At 35.7% G+C, this 19,659-nt stretch overlaps 2 protein-coding genes across 5 annotated transcripts in view; one reads left to right on the top strand and one right to left on the bottom strand.

The window, feature by feature from the left end:
- LOC106142306 (F-actin-monooxygenase Mical) overlaps nucleotides 1-11,734 on the top strand; it is a 59,114-nt gene extending 47,380 nt beyond the window's left edge. For all 4 annotated transcript variants that reach the window (XM_060953702.1, XM_060953699.1, XM_060953700.1 and 1 more), the window contains 4 exons: nucleotides 2,017-2,149; nucleotides 3,452-3,634; nucleotides 5,124-5,205; nucleotides 5,917-11,734. In XM_060953702.1, the coding sequence (XP_060809685.1) occupies nucleotides 2,017-2,149; nucleotides 3,452-3,634; nucleotides 5,124-5,205; nucleotides 5,917-5,953 (435 nt within the window). In that variant the 3' untranslated portion in view covers nucleotides 5,954-11,734. The remainder of the gene's footprint in view (nucleotides 1-2,016; nucleotides 2,150-3,451; nucleotides 3,635-5,123; nucleotides 5,206-5,916) is intronic.
- A 6,754-nt stretch (nucleotides 11,735-18,488) lies between these two features.
- LOC106142291 (NADH dehydrogenase [ubiquinone] 1 beta subcomplex subunit 10-like) lies at nucleotides 18,489-18,965 on the bottom strand. Its single transcript, XM_013344007.2, has one exon. The coding sequence runs from the start codon at nucleotides 18,963-18,965 to the stop codon at nucleotides 18,498-18,500; it is 468 nt and encodes a 155-aa protein (XP_013199461.2). The 3' UTR covers nucleotides 18,489-18,497.
- Nucleotides 18,966-19,659: the final 694 nt, after the last annotated feature.

The following is a 19,659-nucleotide window of genomic DNA, read 5'->3' as shown; positions in this document are numbered from 1 at the left end:
ATGGTGCATGAAATCAATCACTTTCTGTCGTGTGTTGTATTGTATTGTAGGCTGTGGCTTGTTGGCTCAACTTTATTGTAAATATTTCACACTCTCATCATGTTCCATATTTGACAATGAGGTAATATGTAAACAAAGACATTAGTGAACTTTTAAATGCACGTAAGTTGACCGACTCGGTTTATAGATTACGATCAATGCCAGAAATAAGCACTAGTGGTGGACATTCACCATTTTAGATAAACTTATATGCCTTTATATATATATGACTCTGTAAATCAAGAAAAATGTCTTTACAAGAGTAAATAATACAAGTCACAGTAATCTAAGCTATGATACGTGCATAGAAATATGCGCGTCTTTTCTGAGTTGTGTACATTAGTTTGAGTGCTAACCAGTGCTCTTACATCGTGAGGAAACCTGCACATTCAAGCAAATAAATTTGTTACCACAATCAAACATGGGTTAAGTTCCCCTGCAAAGATATTGGAGGTCAGCATCGTTTTTAAATCTGACTCACCCAATCCAGGATCCATGATCTAAGGTGGAACCCAGGCTTGTCTCCAGAGTGGTGGGGATGCAACCGGGACTTACGCTAGGAGGAAGAAGATAATTGATGTGAATAAAATGTAGGGGTTATTCTATAATCTGGAAACCGAGTGGTTATCGTGCGACATCGCGTTAGGTTAAATTACACTAGCTATTTCAAAGTCATTCCATTCATTTACCAATATCATTGTCTGAAAAATTTATGGCTTGTACGGGGTGATTGTCGTGTTATCGTCTTACATCATTATTGCATTAAGTTTTGGAGAAAATAATGTATGTTTAAGAACTTTGGTTGTCGGCTAGTTCTGTCCTTTCAATTTTCCATTATAATTTTTCGTAAGATCGGACATACTTTTAACAATTTAGTGATTTTAACATAATCATTGGTTTTCTAATTAAAATGTGGCATTTATTGAAAATTAGAGGCCGCCCGCGACTTCGTCCGCATGGAAACTCTATCAATCCCGCAGGAACTCCGGGTTAAAAGTAGCCTATACATAGGTATATTATTCTGGGTCTTCAGCTACCTACATACCAAGTTTCATCGTAAGCGGTTCAGTAGTTTTTGCGTGAAAGAGTAACAAACATCCATACTGACATCCTGACGTACTCACAAACTTTCGCTTTCATAATATTAGTAGGATTTATATGTTATTATTCTATTATTCTATGGTTCGTATTAACGTAATATTATAAAACCATATTAAATACCCAGAATAAAAATTTATATCTATTTTTTCCAAAACTGTCTGCAGACAGCACATTATCTAGTATTTCCGATCTTATTTTAAGTCTGTATTCTGTTGGCTACGCATGTGGAACTTAGGCCTCTCAATTTGGCAATTGTTGTTTTAAAACGGCGAATATTTTTCGAACGTTCGTCTCGCCAGTGAGACAAGAACACTATGAAGATTGACGCTGCTTACGCTTGTGTTATTGCATTGATTAAGAACATTTTCCAATTAAATATTTATGTAGAACAAGCATTTCAAAACCCTATTGATTGATTATATAATAGTTTCGAAAAGTTCTTAAGTATTAATTGAGATTATTAGTTTAAGAATAGTTTTAATTTTTTATTATTTAAAGTAAGTATTTTCTTGTAATCAATAATAATGATCAATCCACACTATTAATAAAGAGAAATATTTGAATTTGTGTATATTTGTAACGAATAAACTCAGAAACTACTGGATTAATATTCACGATATTTGGCACAGATATACCTTCAATAGACCTTCGGGAGTGACATATGTTACTTTTTTCTAGAATTTTCCACGTAAGCGTAGTCCCGCGTAATAGCTAGTAAAAAATATAATAGGCCAATAGTCGTTGCTATAATTTTTAAATAACATTTTGGATTTCGTAAATATTACTATTAAAATATATAAAAAAAATGTTGTTTGTCTAAATGTCTAACAGTTTCGAACAACCAATAAAGCATTTCCACGTGTTATGGTATCACAGGACCCCGGTCACCAGTCGCGGACGCCCGCCTCGCACAAGTCCACTGGAGCCCTACAGGAGGCGCCGCCCGTGCCCCCGCCCCCAGCCGGCTACTGCCCGCCCGAGCCCCGGGTTCTGCCCTCAAGACTGCCGGGTATGTTTGTCTGTTTATATACGGCTTGTTTTGATGATTTATTAATAGCTGTTATAGCTTATTGGACTGCTAATATCATACGGTCGTGATTAATACATACATACATACCTACATAAAATCACGCCTCTTTCCACTTGCTACGATCGATGCATACTTCCTTCCCTTCATCCACAATTAATAATTAATTAGTCGTGATTAATATTTGACAATATCCATTTAATTAAAAATGCGAATGTATGTTTGTCTGTCACCTCTTCACAGTTAATAAACTGGGTAGGACATAGGGTAGACGCAGGCGAAGCCGCGGGTTAAAGATACAAATATAAATAAATACATATCGGACAAGACATACGGATGTGGGTAACCCCAAAAAAACAATAGTGTGATACGAACTCAAAGATATATATGTATATGAAATACATCTTATAATATTTGTGTATGAAAAATAAATTTACAGACGGGTTTGTTGTTCTTATTATATTTTACTTTTTGTAAAATTGGAGTTTAGAATACTAGTGTTAAAAACTGGGGTTTGATTTTTATTTATTTATTTGTTCAAACTTATTATTGCACATAAAAAAAATGTACAATTAGGTGAACTTAATGCGATGTGACATTCTCTACCAGTCCAACCTTTAGACCAAACTGAATGGTTAAAAATAAGATCAGTTTAAGATAGATAATTTATGTAGGTATCTGTTGTGTAATTTTGCATCATACATACATACATACATACATAAAATCACACCTCTTTCTCGGAGGGGTAGGCAGAGACTACCTCTTTTCTTTGCATCATAATTCCTATAAAATGTGTAGAACGAGAGGAATGCTTTTATACATCTTTATTTTTATTTTATGTTGTTTGCATAAATGTAGCGTGGTTAATCACTCATATTTAATCAGCCATTGTGCTTTATCTACGAAACATGCATTAAATATTAGAATCATTTTTATTATTTTAATGTATCATTACTTGTTAGTGATGTGCATTCGATACAGACAGATATACAAGTATTTGGTTTCTCATTATTTATAGGCAGAGCTCAAGTTACAATTATTTTAAACGTTAACAATGAATAATTTTCAGTTTTATTATTGTAATATAATAGCTTATTTTACAAAGACTTCATTATTTTTAGTTGAAACTAAAAATACGAAAGTTATAGATAATTTTTATTTTCCCTTGCCTTTGTCTAAAACGTCAATGCACGTCACTGCAGAGTTGTAGTAACATTTTTTGTCTAAAAACATTCGAGCTTACACGTTTAACCCGTCACGTGAAACGACTAACGTCCGCAAAAGGTCCGTCGCAAGCGAGCGTAGCTGTTGACGTGGACGAGCGTGACGCGATGCAGCTGTGGTTCGAGGCTCGGTGGGCGCGGCTTGTCGCTCAGAGGAGATTGCGGGAAGAGCGAGCGGAGCGGGACGAGCTGAGCGCCAGGCGAGTGGCCAGACTTGAGCGCAGGCTCACCAGGCCTCTGTCTGGTAAGTAACTTTACGGATACTGTCGCTTTGGGCAGAAGCTCTGTGGTTCGAGGCTAGGTGGACGTGGCTTGATGCTCCTGCTAATCGGAGCGCGAAGAGCTGAGCGCTAGGCGAGTGGCCAGACTTGAGCGCAGGCTCACCAGGCTTCTGTCTGGTAAGTAACTTTACGTTCGTCTCTCGGATACTGTCTCTTTGGGCAGTAGCTCTGTGGTTCGAGGATAAGTGGGCGTGGCTTGATGCTCCTGCTCACCGGAGCGGGAAGAGCTGAGCGCTAGGCGGGTGGCCAGTGGCTCAAATACTCTAGTTGGTCGGTTGGTTGGTTGGTCTCTACTCTAGTACTCTCTTTGGGTAGTAGCTCTGTGATTCGCGATATCGCTCAGAGGGAGAAGCGAGCAGAGCGAGCTGAGCTGAGCATAAACCGGGTGGCGAGGATTGAGCGGAGATTCACTTCATTATTGAGATGACGAATTAAGCAGCATTTTAAGTGCTGTTATTTGTTTAGTAAGTAACTCTCAAGTTAGCTGCTCAGAGGTGCAAAGCAAGGTCATCCTACACGCAGCTCTGCTCTGGTCAATAGCTCTGTTATCGGCGCTTATTGAAACTTAGAAGAAAGACAGAGACTCTTTGTATCTGGTAACTTACTCATCTACACATTAGCAACATTATTTAAATTCCTTGTTATCAATCGAGAATCACAATTGATTCAATCAATGATCAATATCAATACTGACAGAATTTTCTGTACCAGGCACATCAAAGTAAGTACCAAGTACAAAGCTCGTGTCATATTATATCAGCACATATTCATGCTATTGAATGCCTGTTCTATTTTTGTTTCTCATTTTGATTTAACCACATTTGGCATGAAAACTTTTATAACGAATATTTTTGTTTCATAATTAGAACCTAAAATATACAGTGGGCTACATAGTAAAGTAAATCACCTTTGTCACATCTATGCAGACGCAGACGCAGTCACGCAGGTGTCAACTTTTCAATGTGGCCCACTGTACTTGCCGACCTCCAAAAACTTGCGATTCGAGATATTTATTCACTTTTTAGAGTAGGAGGGGAGAGGGAGGCCACAATAGTAAATCAATGCAGTTTGTTACCGCTTCTTCTACACTGACGCTTTGGAAGCGGCAGTAAACTTAGTTTTAAGTAATTCATTTGACGTCAACCATTATTGTTAAACCATACGATTTGACAATTATTAAGCGATATGAAGTATCCTATAATCCTACTACTATTATAAAGGCGAAAGTTTGTATGGATGTTTGTTACTCTTTCACGCAAAAACTACTGAACCGATTACCATGAAATTTGGTATGTAGGTAGCTGAAGACCCAGAATAACACATAGGCTACTTTTTATCCCAGAGTTCCCGCGGGATTGATAGGGTTTCCATGCGGACGAAGTCGCGGGCGGCCTCTAGTAATGAATAAAAATTTTGAATTTGTTCGATGTGGACCGTTGTGTGGTGTTGCAGCCGAGCAGCAGGCGGCGACGGTGGCCGAGCTGGTGCAGGTGTCAGCGCAGAGGGCGGCCCACAATGCTCTGCTTGATGACAGGTCAGTTTAACGTTGTCTTGAGATGTGGTCTTGTTGTTATCCTAGTGGTCATTTGAGTAAGTGGACATTACGGTCTGATCCGGAAGGGTCGCGACAGATGTGTAATGCTCCTTTTTTATGCCTTTTTCTTTTCATACCTACGTCCAAGTTATTGTTAGATCGTGTTGCAACAGAGGTCAAGATATGATTTTTGTAAGGGAATTTTAGTAGTCACAAATTCCATAGGTTAAGAACTATATATAGAACTGGCTTAAATTAAACTTACTTTTATTCTGATCTACTGACAAAAACCAAAGTCCATGTGATTCAGAGACACTAACTTCTTATTTTAAATTTGTGTGGTTCTCGGCACCAATGAAAAAAGAATAGGACCACTCCATCTCTTTCCCATGGAGGTCGTTAAGGCGACTAAGGGATAGGCTTATAAACGTGGGATTCTTTTTTTGGCAATGGGCTAGCAACCTGTCACTATTTGAATCTCAATTCTATCATTTAGCCAAATAGCTGAACGTGGCCATTCAGTCTTGTCAAGACTGTTGGCTCTGTCTACCCCGCAAGGCATAGTGACCATGTGTATGTATGTTAAAAACATAAGATGTACGAAAAAATAAAAAAAAAATAATCGGAAAAAGAGACTGAACCACTGCGCCACAAAAACCAGCATTCACCATTTCGTTCACGGCTTTAGTATTTTTTCTTTTTCTTTCACAGACGACGCACCGCGGCCGGCGGCGGGTTGGGAGGGTAACCCATCTTGAACCAGACCTTCATCCTGTTGCTTAACCTTATAATATGAGCTTTATTCGTGCTGATAACTGCGTAACCAATATAACAAGGGATGGGCATCTCTTTTTGTTACATTGAACATTGTAACCTGTTTACTTAAAATCAAGATCTTCGGAATCGAGCAATGTATGAAAAACATAGTCATGGAAATAAATGATATTTTGTTAAAATTTTTGTACCTGGTGTAGGTTCTTGCGAAACAAATTTTACTCTTTTTGCATGCAGATATACATTTATATGTAGTTCAAGATATTTTTAATCTGTGCTCATCTGACAGGTATTCGGATGGCACCGTCGCGCAAATGTTTGTAATGGCTTCTAGATCTTTCCGAGACTAAAAGTATTAAGGTATTAACATTTATAATAACTCTTGATTCGATCTAGTATTTAGTTACGTACTAGTTTTATTTATATGACTTTTTGTGTTCTTCCGACGGATTTGAGTTGTGCCTCTTGGGGCACAGTAGACAGTTATAGCTATATATGTTTTATTTAATTAAGTAGCACTTTATTGTAGTCGTTAATTTTATTCTCAGGTCTGAATAGAGACACGGGTCGATTTGAAGAAGATACGATATTTGTACACATTGGGCCAACGCATTGGGCCCAATATGTAGAGGACTATTTTGGGAAACGTTTGGGACGCATCGTAGTTGGTCGTTGGCCCTGTACACATTGGGCCAACGTATTGGACCAAGGCGTCTGCGTTGGCGGTGTGACATTTGCATACTGCTCAATAAATAATCGTTTTTTTTTTTAAGTTTCTACGTTTTGCATGTTATATATTGAAACGTACGTTGTAATAATGTACATGATAATAATGTTGGTTACCAAGTTTTAGTTTTACTGGGGATTTTTTTTGTATATTTTTATGCACGAGATTATAAGAAGAAATTAGGTATAAGAAAAAAACCGGCAGAGAATGCCTTGTGGCATCAAGTCCACCTGTTATACATTTTACGTGCAGAAAATTTTAAATAAATAAATATTTTAATATCTACCAAAAATGGGCTGAAATCGATATCGTGTCTCTATTCATTACTAATAAATAGTTCACCACGTGTAATCAAGCTTTATTTTATACTTAGTTAATTCGGCTGATAGGTCACAAAATCGCAAACCTGCCTAAATCAGGGCGGCCTTTGCAAACTTCGGCAAAACGACCCATTATTGGGCAAACGGTGTGCTAGATATGCCAAAAGTTACATATTTTTATTGTATAGTTGTATTTACTGCTAAATGTATAGAGATTTTAAGGTTATGCGGTGTGCCTACGCATTATTATTCATTTTGATGGCGTGGCGCCAAAGTAATTTTATGTAGACATCGTTGGATTGAAGATTAAGTGTTTTGTTTAATCTTGACTACACTGCGTAGTCTGAAGTTAAGCTGCTTACGGTCGGATATCGCGTTTGGTACATTTTTTTTCTATTACGCGTGTATATTATTGAAATTGATTTTGTTAGATTCGGGTGCTACTTGTGAAAAGTTTATGGCCAGTTTCATACTGAAAAATATCAAAGCAATAATTGTCTCTTTTTGTAAGTGATCTCAGATATTCATCAATCATGTGCCTAAAGTTTTTTTTTAGATGCGTATGGTAATATTCTTCACTCAGAGCCTATATGTGAAACAAACTCAATGTAATGTACTATATGCTTTACCAAAACCATATTTGCCCAAAAGCGGTCAGTACTTTGGCCTTATCTATGATAGATTAGGCCAAGATTATGATAAGATCACAATCAAAAAACTTCCCTCGATCCACTTTGTCAGACGTCGCCACCAGCTGAGGCAATTCGCTGTATATTCGGTAGTGTAATAGTGTAAATTTCTATATATTTTTGTATGCGGGTAGTTAGAGGATCGTGTTGGCTGCAATCACTCATCACAAGGACTCGGCACTTTCAATTTATCATCATATCTAATGATTGCAGTTGACACGACCGTTGGTCTTATTGAACGGATAGAAGCATAGAATTCGGAATAATATAAGACCATAGAAGTGGCAAGTAGAGTGACATCATATCCTTTTTATTTTGCATCTCAATTCTGTGATGTTTTTAACAGTTTTGCTTCTGCGCAGACAACTGTTTGCAAGAGATGCAAGGCGTTGATACTCAAAGTTTAAGGTACAATATAGCATTTCTGCAAAGCACGTGGAATTGATATTCAAATAGTGACAGGTTAAAAGCCTGTCGCCTACAAGCTAAAAGTGGATTTTCTGTCTTTTCTAGATTGTTTGCTCTGTCTACTATATGTTTAGAAGTATAGCCACTTCTATTGTCTTATATTATTCCAATTTCTATGCGTTGAAAGGGTTGCTATTATTACTTTAACATTTATTTCTGTAAAACAAGGAATTCCGCTACAGAATTTTTATATAATCAACTTTATGTATACAAAGGTGTTTTTCTAATTAAACTGTCACTTTGCATTAAACACATTGCGATATGTATAAGGTTTAACGAATACAGTCTACAAAACATAGAAACTGTTAAAAACTTTGTAAAATCATTGATCATTCCGACATCTATAATTCGCATCCCGAAATGAAATTCTGCGAGCATATTTCTAAATGAGAACTGTAAATGTTAGTTTTGATAGCAACCAAGTGTGCATAATTATAGTTGGAGAATACTTTGCAATTAAGGTATATCTATATAATATTTAGATTATTTTTAAACATTATGTTAAACCAATTTAGGTTTTATGTTTCACTCGACATACGTCCTTACTGTACAAACGTTTTATTTTGTAATATATTTGTAATCCGTGCGGGCGGATTAAGGTTAACGTTTTTTGACAGTTGAAATTGATTTTTGGATGCGTTCGGATTATCATACTAAAAATTTAAGGTGTAATTGAGTGATATTTTTTTATTAAATTTCGTATTTTACAATAATACTTAATAGGTATGACCTTTAAAGCATTGAGTTGGTAAGTATAAATACGCATTGTCAGTATTAAGTTGCATAACACAAAAAAAACACTGAAAATGATTAGATATTCTTTAGTATTATGATCCGAATGTTTATATATGTTATTTTTTTTTGGTAAGACATTGTTTATGGTATATTAAAATATACGTTCTCCCCTCTATATCTCAGTTTGTCTAGTTAATTGTATCAGTTTATAAATTAGTATTATTTGACACCTTGGCTACAACACTCATTTTTATTAAAAAAATATATTTTTAGGTTATTTTTTTTTAAGTATTATTAATCAAACTTTAATATTCTGAAAATTATATTAAATATTCAAATCGGTAATAACAATTTTTATTATTACTGTATATATTATGACCCCTAAAAGCTTATATCACGTGCCTAAGAGATTTGTCCATTTTAAAGTACATGACGGTGTATTATTTGATATATGAGTAACTGAGTCATTTGAATATTGAGTTACATAATAAAATTGTATGCGCGTGCGTTTTTATGTATGTAAAACAATAGAGGATATTTTTGTATGATAATGAAATAGATTTACGTATGTAAGTTACTTTTTCATATCAACCGAACAATTCGAAGCAATAACTGTATGTTTTATTTGTTTGTAAGTTATTTTTTTTATCGCTGTGGCGTTAACTAGTGGCCTGTGTTTCGAAATAAATAAACAACATTTATTTGAAAAAGGTATATTTATTTTCCTCCGTAATAAATGGCCTTCAAGGTAAAGTTGTAGCATATAGTATTCTTTGCCAGCCGATGCTGTAGCAGTGACGGAAGGTATCGTGAGGAAACCTGCACATTCAAGTAATTGTACGTGGGACCTACGTGTACAAAATGACCCTCAGTAGATCTGTGAGACAATTTAAACTCTCACAATCGCTTAAATGACCACAGATTTAACATTGTGTGCTACATTTTGTTAATAATAATACTAATGTTTCTTTGACATTTTCTTAATATTGTGTGTTTTGTGGGTTACAAGCTAACGTATGTCATTATTGTCTGTGTATCACATAGGACACTAGTAAACGCATGCGCAGCATCACAGCCACAGACATAGATCCAGCTTTCTTTATTTGTTCAAAATGTTTAACCAACTTTTAGACTTTCTTTTTAAAAGTGTTTCATTAGAAGTTCTTCAGTAGTTGTCATAAACCACAGAAAGAAAATTATTTAAAAAAATTATGATAAAAATATGATGAATAAAACGACCAGTATATGAAAAAAAAAAACAAATAAGTCTGTCGACCCAAACTGCGGTCTTTACAGTAAGTAAAAAGAAATGGTACACTTTTCATACATACGGGTGAACTTGCAGTGTCTAGCTGGTTCTATGTCTGTGGTCATCACACATTCGCGTACAATACTTGATAGCAATGCCTTACAACTTATGTAGGAAGGTGAAATACTTTATATCATACAAAAGTTTTTTTTTTTTAATATAAATATCATAAGTGGTAATATAAAATTATGCAATGCGAATTGTATTTAAGAACAGAAAATAGCAATTAAAAGTAAATTTTTGAACTTATAAGCAATAATTAAAAACATGGTTTTCGTAATAAATATCAATAATCTAAATAAGGTATTATATAAAAAGATTAAAAAGGTATATTATACACAAACAACTCCACGTACAGAAAATACAGTATAAACATCTATAAAAATAACTTTTTTTTAATTTTTAATCATCAGCTGTATATTGCATATTTTTATTTTAAACTATGTCTAAGTTCATTTTAAGCTGTAAAAGGTCATCATTGTGGGCTTACTAATTAGCTTGTTTCTTGAAAACTTAGTTAAGTTAGTGATAGTATATTTTTTTACGTGCATCAAATCAGCCGTACATTTTTTATGAGGATTTACAGTGGGCCACATTGAACGATTCTACTATACTAGACTAATACAGTTTTCTATGTGGCCCACTGTACCTGTGATTGGTTAGGCTACGTTTACACTGCAATCAGAAATTAACTTTTAAGTGACAATGTATTTAATTCTTGTATCTTTGCCCTTCGACTTGGTTTTATATTAATTAACCTATTTTTTTCACTGCAACGGAACTTTATTAATTCTTCTTTCTTAAATATATATATATAAATATTAATGTGACTGATTGACTGACTTGTCCACGCATAGCCCAAATAGCTGAATGCTAGATATTTGTACATGGAACCTCAATGCTAAAATATAATGGATCTTGGATACAATACAGTAAGAGAAGATTTCCCGAAAGTCTAACGGAAAGAAAATAAAACTCCAGTTTTCGTTTCGGCCTTAACTATTATATTTATATTTATTTCATGACGCGAATGAATTGCTGAAATTGTCATTTATATATTATGTATATATTTTTATATTCAGCCATACAGCTGAGCGTGGCCTTTCAGTGTTTTCGAGGCTATTGGCTCTGTGTACCCCGCAGTGGATATAGACGTGGCTATATGTATTTATGTAATTAGATCTAGATTTTATGTGTTTTTCCCTTAGTAGCACTTCCTTTTAATCATACTATCTCGAAACACCCAAAAATTCAAGATGTAAAGCTGTCTGACGGCAAGGGAATTTCTTTTTCTATACTAATATTATAAAGCTGAAGAGTTTGTTTGTTTGTTTGAACGCGTTAATCTCAGGAACTACTGGTTCGAATTGAACAATTCATTTTGTGTTTAATAGACCATTTATCGAGAAAGGCAATAATGGAAAATGTGAAAAAAAAAACGAGGAAAATTATTCCTCCTTGAGGGCTTCAATGGTGCCCAAAATAACTATTCCACGCAGACGAAGTCGCGGGCACAGCTAGTAATTTTATATGACAGTTGGTCCAGAATTGTATGTCACATAGTCTCTATGACTTTCATTCTCCTTTTCCTCAGAAGTAATATGAATAAAAACCAATGTAAGGTTCTACACAAATCGATGTACCTCCTTTTGTACGGTTAGGTAATATGAAAAACTAATACAAAAGTAATATATGACAGTTTGCAGTTTCATTTTTATTTGCCCTCTTCAGTTTAGGGGTTATTATATGTTGGTGTAGCGGGAGTGATGATTCGGGCTCGACCGCCACCAAAGGGAAGATCTTCCGCCAGGCTAGGTGTGATGCCTGGGGAACCGCGCGACAGACGATGTTGTGTCGGAGGTTGTATATATGCTCCAATCTGTGAAATCTTTGCTTGCGCGATTTAGATTTTACGCTTTTTTTTATTTTTAAAGCTGGATACAGGTACCTATCACTTTTTGACTTCACATCACTTTAATGTAATTTTATCTACTACCGCTTCCAAGGCGTCAGTGCAGAAGAAGCGGTAACAAACTGCACTGCAGCATTTTCTTTAACAACATCAACTTCACAACTATTCAAACTTAGATTAAAAATATTAATATTAATTAGATTTCTACGGACCAATCATAATTCGTTTGAAAATGGTCAGAGATATAAAATAAAGAGAAATCCCTGTCTTTAAATAGTCGTAAACGCTATCACTCACGATGCGCCATTAACCCAAAAATATAATCAGCGCAGCCTATGTAAGGATAAGGAAAAGTGCTTCTAGCATTCCTGCGATCGGCCTTCACGAATTTGGACCCTCTTTTATGCGCTATGAGGTGTGGAATGGATCGTGCTGTGATTACATTTTGTAAATGGAAGGTACTGTATCGGAGTTTATCGATTATCCTTTCACGAATGGAATGGGACGTGTAGGAATGCGTCACCGTGATAGTGGAGCATCGGCCCCTTACTGGCTTCAATTTTAGTACGAAGAGAAAAGTTTACTTCTTCCATTGGGAAATTAAGACTGTTAACAATAGGTAAGTATATAAGTAAATAATAAATAAATATATACCGGACAAATAACACAGATTGAGTTAGCCTCGTAGTAAGTTCGAAACTTGCGTTACGAGGTTCTAACAACAGAGAGTTGAGTTTATCGTAATGTCATAATTAAGCAATTAATTATGACATTACAATAAACTTATAGTCAATAACGAAATTAAAATCCATACGAACACACAATTGAAAAGACTGAAAAGCTATGTTCAGCTGTATAGCTTAATAATGGAATTAAGATTCAAATAATGACAGGTCGTTAGCCCATCGCCTAAAAGAAAAATTTCAAGTTTATAAGCCTATCTCTTAGTCGCCTTTTACGACATCCATGATAAAGAGCCGGAGTGGTCCTATTCTTTTTTTTATTGGTGCCGGAAACCACACGGCACTACTATCCTAATAAAAATACACAGGTAATATGCATTATACAAAATGGTGTTCGGTTTCCATGGATGAAATGTGTCTGTCTAAGCAATTGTACGTGTGAAATATATCTAAATGCTTATAAATATCTATATAAAGTTTTGTAGGTACCTAAGCATATCGTGTAAAGCGTGGGAAACTGTTGAAGAAATTGTTGGACTACGTCCAGAATCATAAGAGTATTCATTTTAACTATTAGGCCGCTTCCCTAGGTAAACCGCCCGATAGACTTAAATAGGCTTATTACACTTTGATCACCCAGGTGATATCACCTGGGTGATAATTATTATGTGAAAATATCATATAAAAAATCATTGACGGAATATTATTCCGTATTACAATAAAATACACAATAAAATAAATAAATATATACGGGACAAATTACACTGATTACCTAAGTTAGCCTCGAAGAAGTTCGAGACTTGTGTTACGAGATACTAACTCAACGATACTATATTTTATAATAAATACTTGTACAGATAATCATCCAAGACCCAGGCCAATCAGAATAAGTTTTTTTCTCATCATGCCCTTGTCAGGATTCGAACCCGGTAGGTACCTCCGGTGTCACAGACAAGCGCACTACCGCTGCGCCACAGAGGCCGTATAAATAAGTTAGTAATACCTTTATTTCCTTTTTAAATGTTACTTTGTCCAAATTTTTTACATAATTCGGTAATTTGTAAAAAAATACCCTAATAGAAAACCTTACCCATATCGGACAATGTTTACACATCTATTACCTGATATTTTCACTTATTCTCAAGATTTTCTCATGACCATGATAAGAAGGCGCGGAGTGATCACTAAATCATAAGTAAGTAAATGTTTTATCATTCACTCATTACAAATATATAACAGTAGTAGAGTACAAAGGCGGGCTTATCCTTAAGTGGGATCTCTTCCAGTCAACCTGACATTAAGAGCATACAAAATTGAGGCAAGGGTTAAAAACAGGTCATATACGAGTTATGATGCTTAAGACTTAAACAATTATTTACGTTCATATGTAAATATGTTTGCTAGTTGCGCATCGGGCAACCACGGATCTAAAGATACATAGTATATACATACATATGGCCACGTCTAGATCTTTTGCGGGGTAGACAGAGCCAACAGTCTTAAAAAGACTGAATGTCCACGTTCAGCTTTTTGGCTTAATGATATTATTGAGACAGTGACAGGTTGCTAGCCCATCGCCTTAAAAGAATCCCAAGTTTGTAAGCCTATCCCTTAGTCGCCTTTTGCGACATCCATGGGAAAAAGATGGAGTGGTCCTCTTCTTTTTTGTATTGGTGCCGGGAACCAGACGTAGGTAGACAGAGCCAACAGTCTTTTTACCCCGCATGGGATATAGATGTGGTTATATGTATGTAATAATTTTAAGATACCTGTACGTAGGTCAGATTGAGCACTCTATTATGCACGATAGTTACTCTAGCTATCACGGCAGATCAAATTTACAAGGTGCCACGCGTAGAGAATTCTTGAACATACCTCTAGGGCCTTTGCCAATGGGAGGTCCATTAGAAACTAAGGTTTATTCTGCAGCTTAATGCATTTAGAGCTAGGTTTTAATAGGCAGATAAAAGATCTTACTAATATTGTAAATGCGAAAGTTTGTGAGAATGTAAGTATGTATGTATGGATGTTTGTTACTCTTTCACACCGATACTATTGAACAGATTACGATAAAATTTGGTGTGTAGGCTAGCTGAGGATCCAGAAACATTGGCTACTTTTTATCCCGGAGTTCCCGCGGGATTGGTTGTTACGTCGCGGACGAAGTCGCGGGCGGCCTCTAGTATTCCATAAGTATTTGCAATAGCGCCTTAACAAATGAGGTATGAAATTCAAATAGTTTATTTGTAAAACATAGGTATTTTTTACCCGACTACGGCGAATCAGCAAGGAGGGTTATGATATTAACCTGTAAGTATGAATTGAATTCTTCTTTTAGGCGATGGGCTAGTAACCTTTCAATAATTGAATCTCAATTCTGTCATTAAGCCAAACAGCCTTTCAGTCTTTTCCAGACTATTAGCTCTGTCTACCCCGCAAGGGATATAGACGTGACTATATGTACCATGTAAGAGAGTGAATGCCTAACAAAAGACATAAACGCGTCTTGGTTGTATTATACTTACGTTAAATTGCATTCGAGTAAAGTGTTCTCGTGTCAGAAGTGCCTTAATAAAGTGTCACGTTTGTAGGCGTTCGAAATTTGAATCACGCAGAGCCCGGGGCGCGGGAAATTGGTTATTCGGCACGCGAAATCTCCGCAGGGAGCATAGGTGTGTCACCAGGAGCTAGCAACAATATTTATAGAGTCTGCATTGACACCGTCAATTAATTTCCAGCTGAACTTGGCCTTTCTAAGTACCCTAGATTTTTCGGGATGTTGGCTCTGTCTACCCCGCAAGAGATAATAGACGTACATGTATGTATGTTAATATATGTATGTACCTATGTTAAATGTATGTATGTAAATATTCTCCAGCGGCGAGCTTGTATGAAAACAGTAATGTAGTGCAAATATTGTAGCCTCTGTCTAGGCCTACTCCTCCGGGAAATGCACATGTAAATATTCTCAAATAAGCAACATAGTAAAACTAATGTATTTAGAATAATACATGACAATAGAAGTAAATATAAGTGAACGTGACGCTGAAAATTATATTAGTGACATTGACCATTACTTTATCATCTTACATCCTAATTCTTAAATTAAATTAACGACTGCGCAGAAAATTACGTGCTATGAAGCGATGAAATTCATTCCTATAGTTTCAACTAAAACAAGATACGCATTTTAACCGCCTCAAAAATATAGAATTACCGTTTTGAAAGGGTTACTTTGAAGTTAATGCCCTTTACTCGTATAGTTTCATGAGTTCCAAGGTTTATGTTATATTCAGGTTTGGGCGTAATTAACCCTAATTGTTATCATTTCCCCGTAATAATACGCTGTGAGTTTTTTTATAAATGAGTCAAGTTTGTGACATTTGGTTTGAAATAAAAAATTTATTTTGTCCGGAAGAAATTATTCAAAACTCACAGAATAACATCGAAATTGGTAACTCTATTTGCTTCGAGGTCCCCAGGCCAATGCGTAGGTGGTGGGGTAGTGATGCGCAGGCGCACCTGTCGCTTCCACCGGCTTCAGTACAGCGCCGACCGCCGCGATTCACGCGCGCCATGACAGCGCACCTTAATAAAAAATCGCCGCGTGTGTCCTAACGGAACTGTGAGTTAATATGGATGTGATATACTTGTGTTTTTCATTGCTTTTGCTGCAAGGTGGGTTAACATTTCATTTAATAAAATCATAATTTTTTTTTTGCAAAAAAAAAATTGCTTGTTATTTCTTATTTTTGTAATTAAGATATTAATAACTTATTAATTAAAGTTACTTAATATTTTAATTAATCGAAACATGACATATTTATAAAGTTAAAATCGTCATTCGTTCAAGTAAACAGTCATAACTGGGTCACCGTTCGCTACCAACTTTCCTACTGTCTCTCCGTTTTCGAGAAATCATCTCTCAATGAGATATTTATATTTATCGCCTCTATTACTTATGATATAACGACTTTCTAAGTTTTTTTTTATAAATATTATATTTCAATTAAGAGAAATTACGAAATAGGTATATTAGCATTGCAAGTGTATTCGGAATCTATTTTTACGAAACAAGATAAATTAATACCAACTTAATTTACCATTATAAAAATTAGGTATTCATTCCTTAGTCCAAATTCTCACCTTGTATTTTCTGGAGTTGGAAGACGCCAGCAAGATTAGGAAAGGCAGGTGTCGTACGAGATCTTTCCTTCAATATGAGAACATAGCATTTGTTAAGTTCAAAAATATGCACCGGGAAGGCCAAAGAGGGATTTAGAACCGGTAATATTGTTCAAGTAATCTCAGTCCAAAAAAGTTCTATTCAGCTTAAAATATATATATAAACGAATATAAGTTACATTTTAGCAAAATGACAAAAAAAAACTTACTTATCAGCAAACCCTTCAGGAATACAAGAAGGCAAAAGCAAAATAATCTTCGAGTAAAAACATGACTTGTACCCAATCCAGGATAACAGGCAAAGGCGCGCCCCGGGTTCTCTTCTAGAGCCGGCAATAATACCAAGAAGAAAAATATCACTTAGGTAATAATCCTTTTACAGTCTTTCCCAAAAATTACCATAGATAATAATTTTTTACGGTTATTCACACCGTAAATAGCAAAACGCATAAAAGATCGAAACGGGTGTTCCTTGGCCAATTGTCTCATACGCGTCCCTTACAAATAAAATCTTTAGAAACGAACGAACGTAAAACACCCAAGGAATCGAAGTCCCAAGTCTAGCCATTATTGCTATACCGTTTCAAGTTAAAAGCGACAAGCTTCATTGAGGATTACGTACTTACAAAGTGCGAGTTAAAAAGTTTTAAGTGAAAAGCTTTCTAAGGGATTACGTATATATTGCGAGGAATAACTCGATTAAATTGACGAATCAAGCAAGTAAAATCAATATTTTAAGGACCTATGTGATTTCTTAATACGTACTTTTACTTTACTTTTTTGTTGTCGGACCAAAATAGCGTATAAATTTTTCAAGCAGTGTTTTTTTTCAGCACAGTACTTTCATATAACGATTTCCACTCCTTTAAAAAGAGCTTCCTGTGAATAATGCAACACTTGCAATTAATAAAAGTACCTACCTCTATACAAATACAAATTCGCAAGACTGGTTACGAATCAGTTATGAAGTGTCACCAAATGTTTGGTTTGAGTTATTTATTCGATGTCAACCAACGTTGTGAAACCAAAAGATCTGACAATTATTAAGTGATGTTAGAAATTTTCTCATAAAAATAAACTAAAATTATGAATTTGAATGGTTGAATCGAGAAATGATGAAATCGGTAGAAGTTTGAGATCATTTATTGAAATGAAATCAATTGTTTTGTCTTGCGTTACATCACCATGCAGACGAAAACGACAATAACATTAGGGTTTATTGGCAATGACTACATCATACAAACATACATACATATAATCAAGTCTATATCCCTTGCGGAGTAGACAGAGCCAACAGTCTTGAAAAGACTAACAGGCCACGTTCAGCTTTTTTCCGACGATAGAATTAAGCATCACCTAAAAAGAAGAATCACAATTTTGTAAGCCTATCCCTTAGTCGCCTTTTACGACATCCATGGGAGAGAGATGGGAGTGGTCCTATTCTTTTTCGTACTGGTGCCGGGCACCACACGGCACTAATTTCGATTCACTCATTTTTTAGTCTTATCAGAGAGTGGACCGTAGCGTTTCTCGAAAATCATGCGGTGTTTCTGCTTCATGTAAGCCTTCCTTGCCGTACCATTGGCGCCCAGGTCACCGTATTTGATAAACCAGCATTCTTCAGCGTCCTTGTACCTGTCCAACAGAGATTTGCACTGTGTCAGATGATCAGGGGACTCGTAAAGCATGCAATCCTCGTATCTTTGACGGAGTATGCTCAGTATTTCCGAGTCGACCCGTTTGTCGCGTAAAAATTGCGAGTTGGCCTCGAAATCGCACACGGCGTCGTCGGCGTAACACTGGTCGATGGTTTGCACACGGCGGTACTGCTTGTGGTACCAGGGGTACTTCTCCTGGTTGGGGACCACCACGGTGTCTTTGAACCAGGTGACAGGGCCGTCTATTGTGTCGTACAGTGTCCGCATGAACGCTCTGAAAAGGTTATCGTCCTCTGACATGATTTATATTTGTAATAAATAAATAAATTATTGATTCAGATGTGTTTGTTTCGTGGCGTTTGGTGATGGTGAGACTCGAATACATGTGACAATGACATGACAATAAGCATAATATTTTTAAGGTTTAGTTACAAATAGTTTGGTTACAAGTTGAAAAAGTTCAATGAAATTTCGAGATAGGTATTGTTCTTGTTTTATAGTTTTATTGCACCATAAGAGTAAAACAGAACAAAACAAACAGAAATTCACTAAATGTATTGTGTAAAAAATATTAAGGATATTACTTAATGCAACAGAATTAAACTTAATGGCGTTTACACTTATTAATATTATTTTATTTCTAAAACGGGATTTAAACATTTTAAGTAAGTAATTGTTGAAGCGTCCCGCGATCTCCCCCATTTTTCGACAGGAAGTTCTGTTCCCTAACTTCCGTTTACCAAACAAAGACAGCTGATTCACCTGTTGTTAGTTTTCTTATATTTTTTTTTTTCAAAACCTTTTTATCCGGAATTACACTTTGTTTATCTTGTATTATAAATTATTTCATAACCAGAAAAACCTTAAACAGATTATTACATACATACAATACATAAATAAAATCACACCTTTTCTAGAGGGATAGGCAGAGACTACGTCTTCACTTTTATTACCTACCATTGTGCCAAAAGGTCAGGTCAAGTAAGTACGAGTA

The sequence above is a fragment of the Amyelois transitella genome, chromosome Z (assembly GCF_032362555.1).
Source record: "Amyelois transitella isolate CPQ chromosome Z, ilAmyTran1.1, whole genome shotgun sequence".
Taxonomy (NCBI): Eukaryota; Metazoa; Arthropoda; class Insecta; order Lepidoptera; family Pyralidae; genus Amyelois; species Amyelois transitella.
This window is presented reverse-complemented; position numbering and strand designations above follow the sequence as displayed.

Excerpts from the sequence above, each read along its gene's own strand:
- LOC106142291 (XM_013344007.2), bottom strand. The coding sequence starts at position 18,965 with ATGTCAGAGGACGATAACCTTTTCAGAGCGTTCATGCGGACACTGTAC.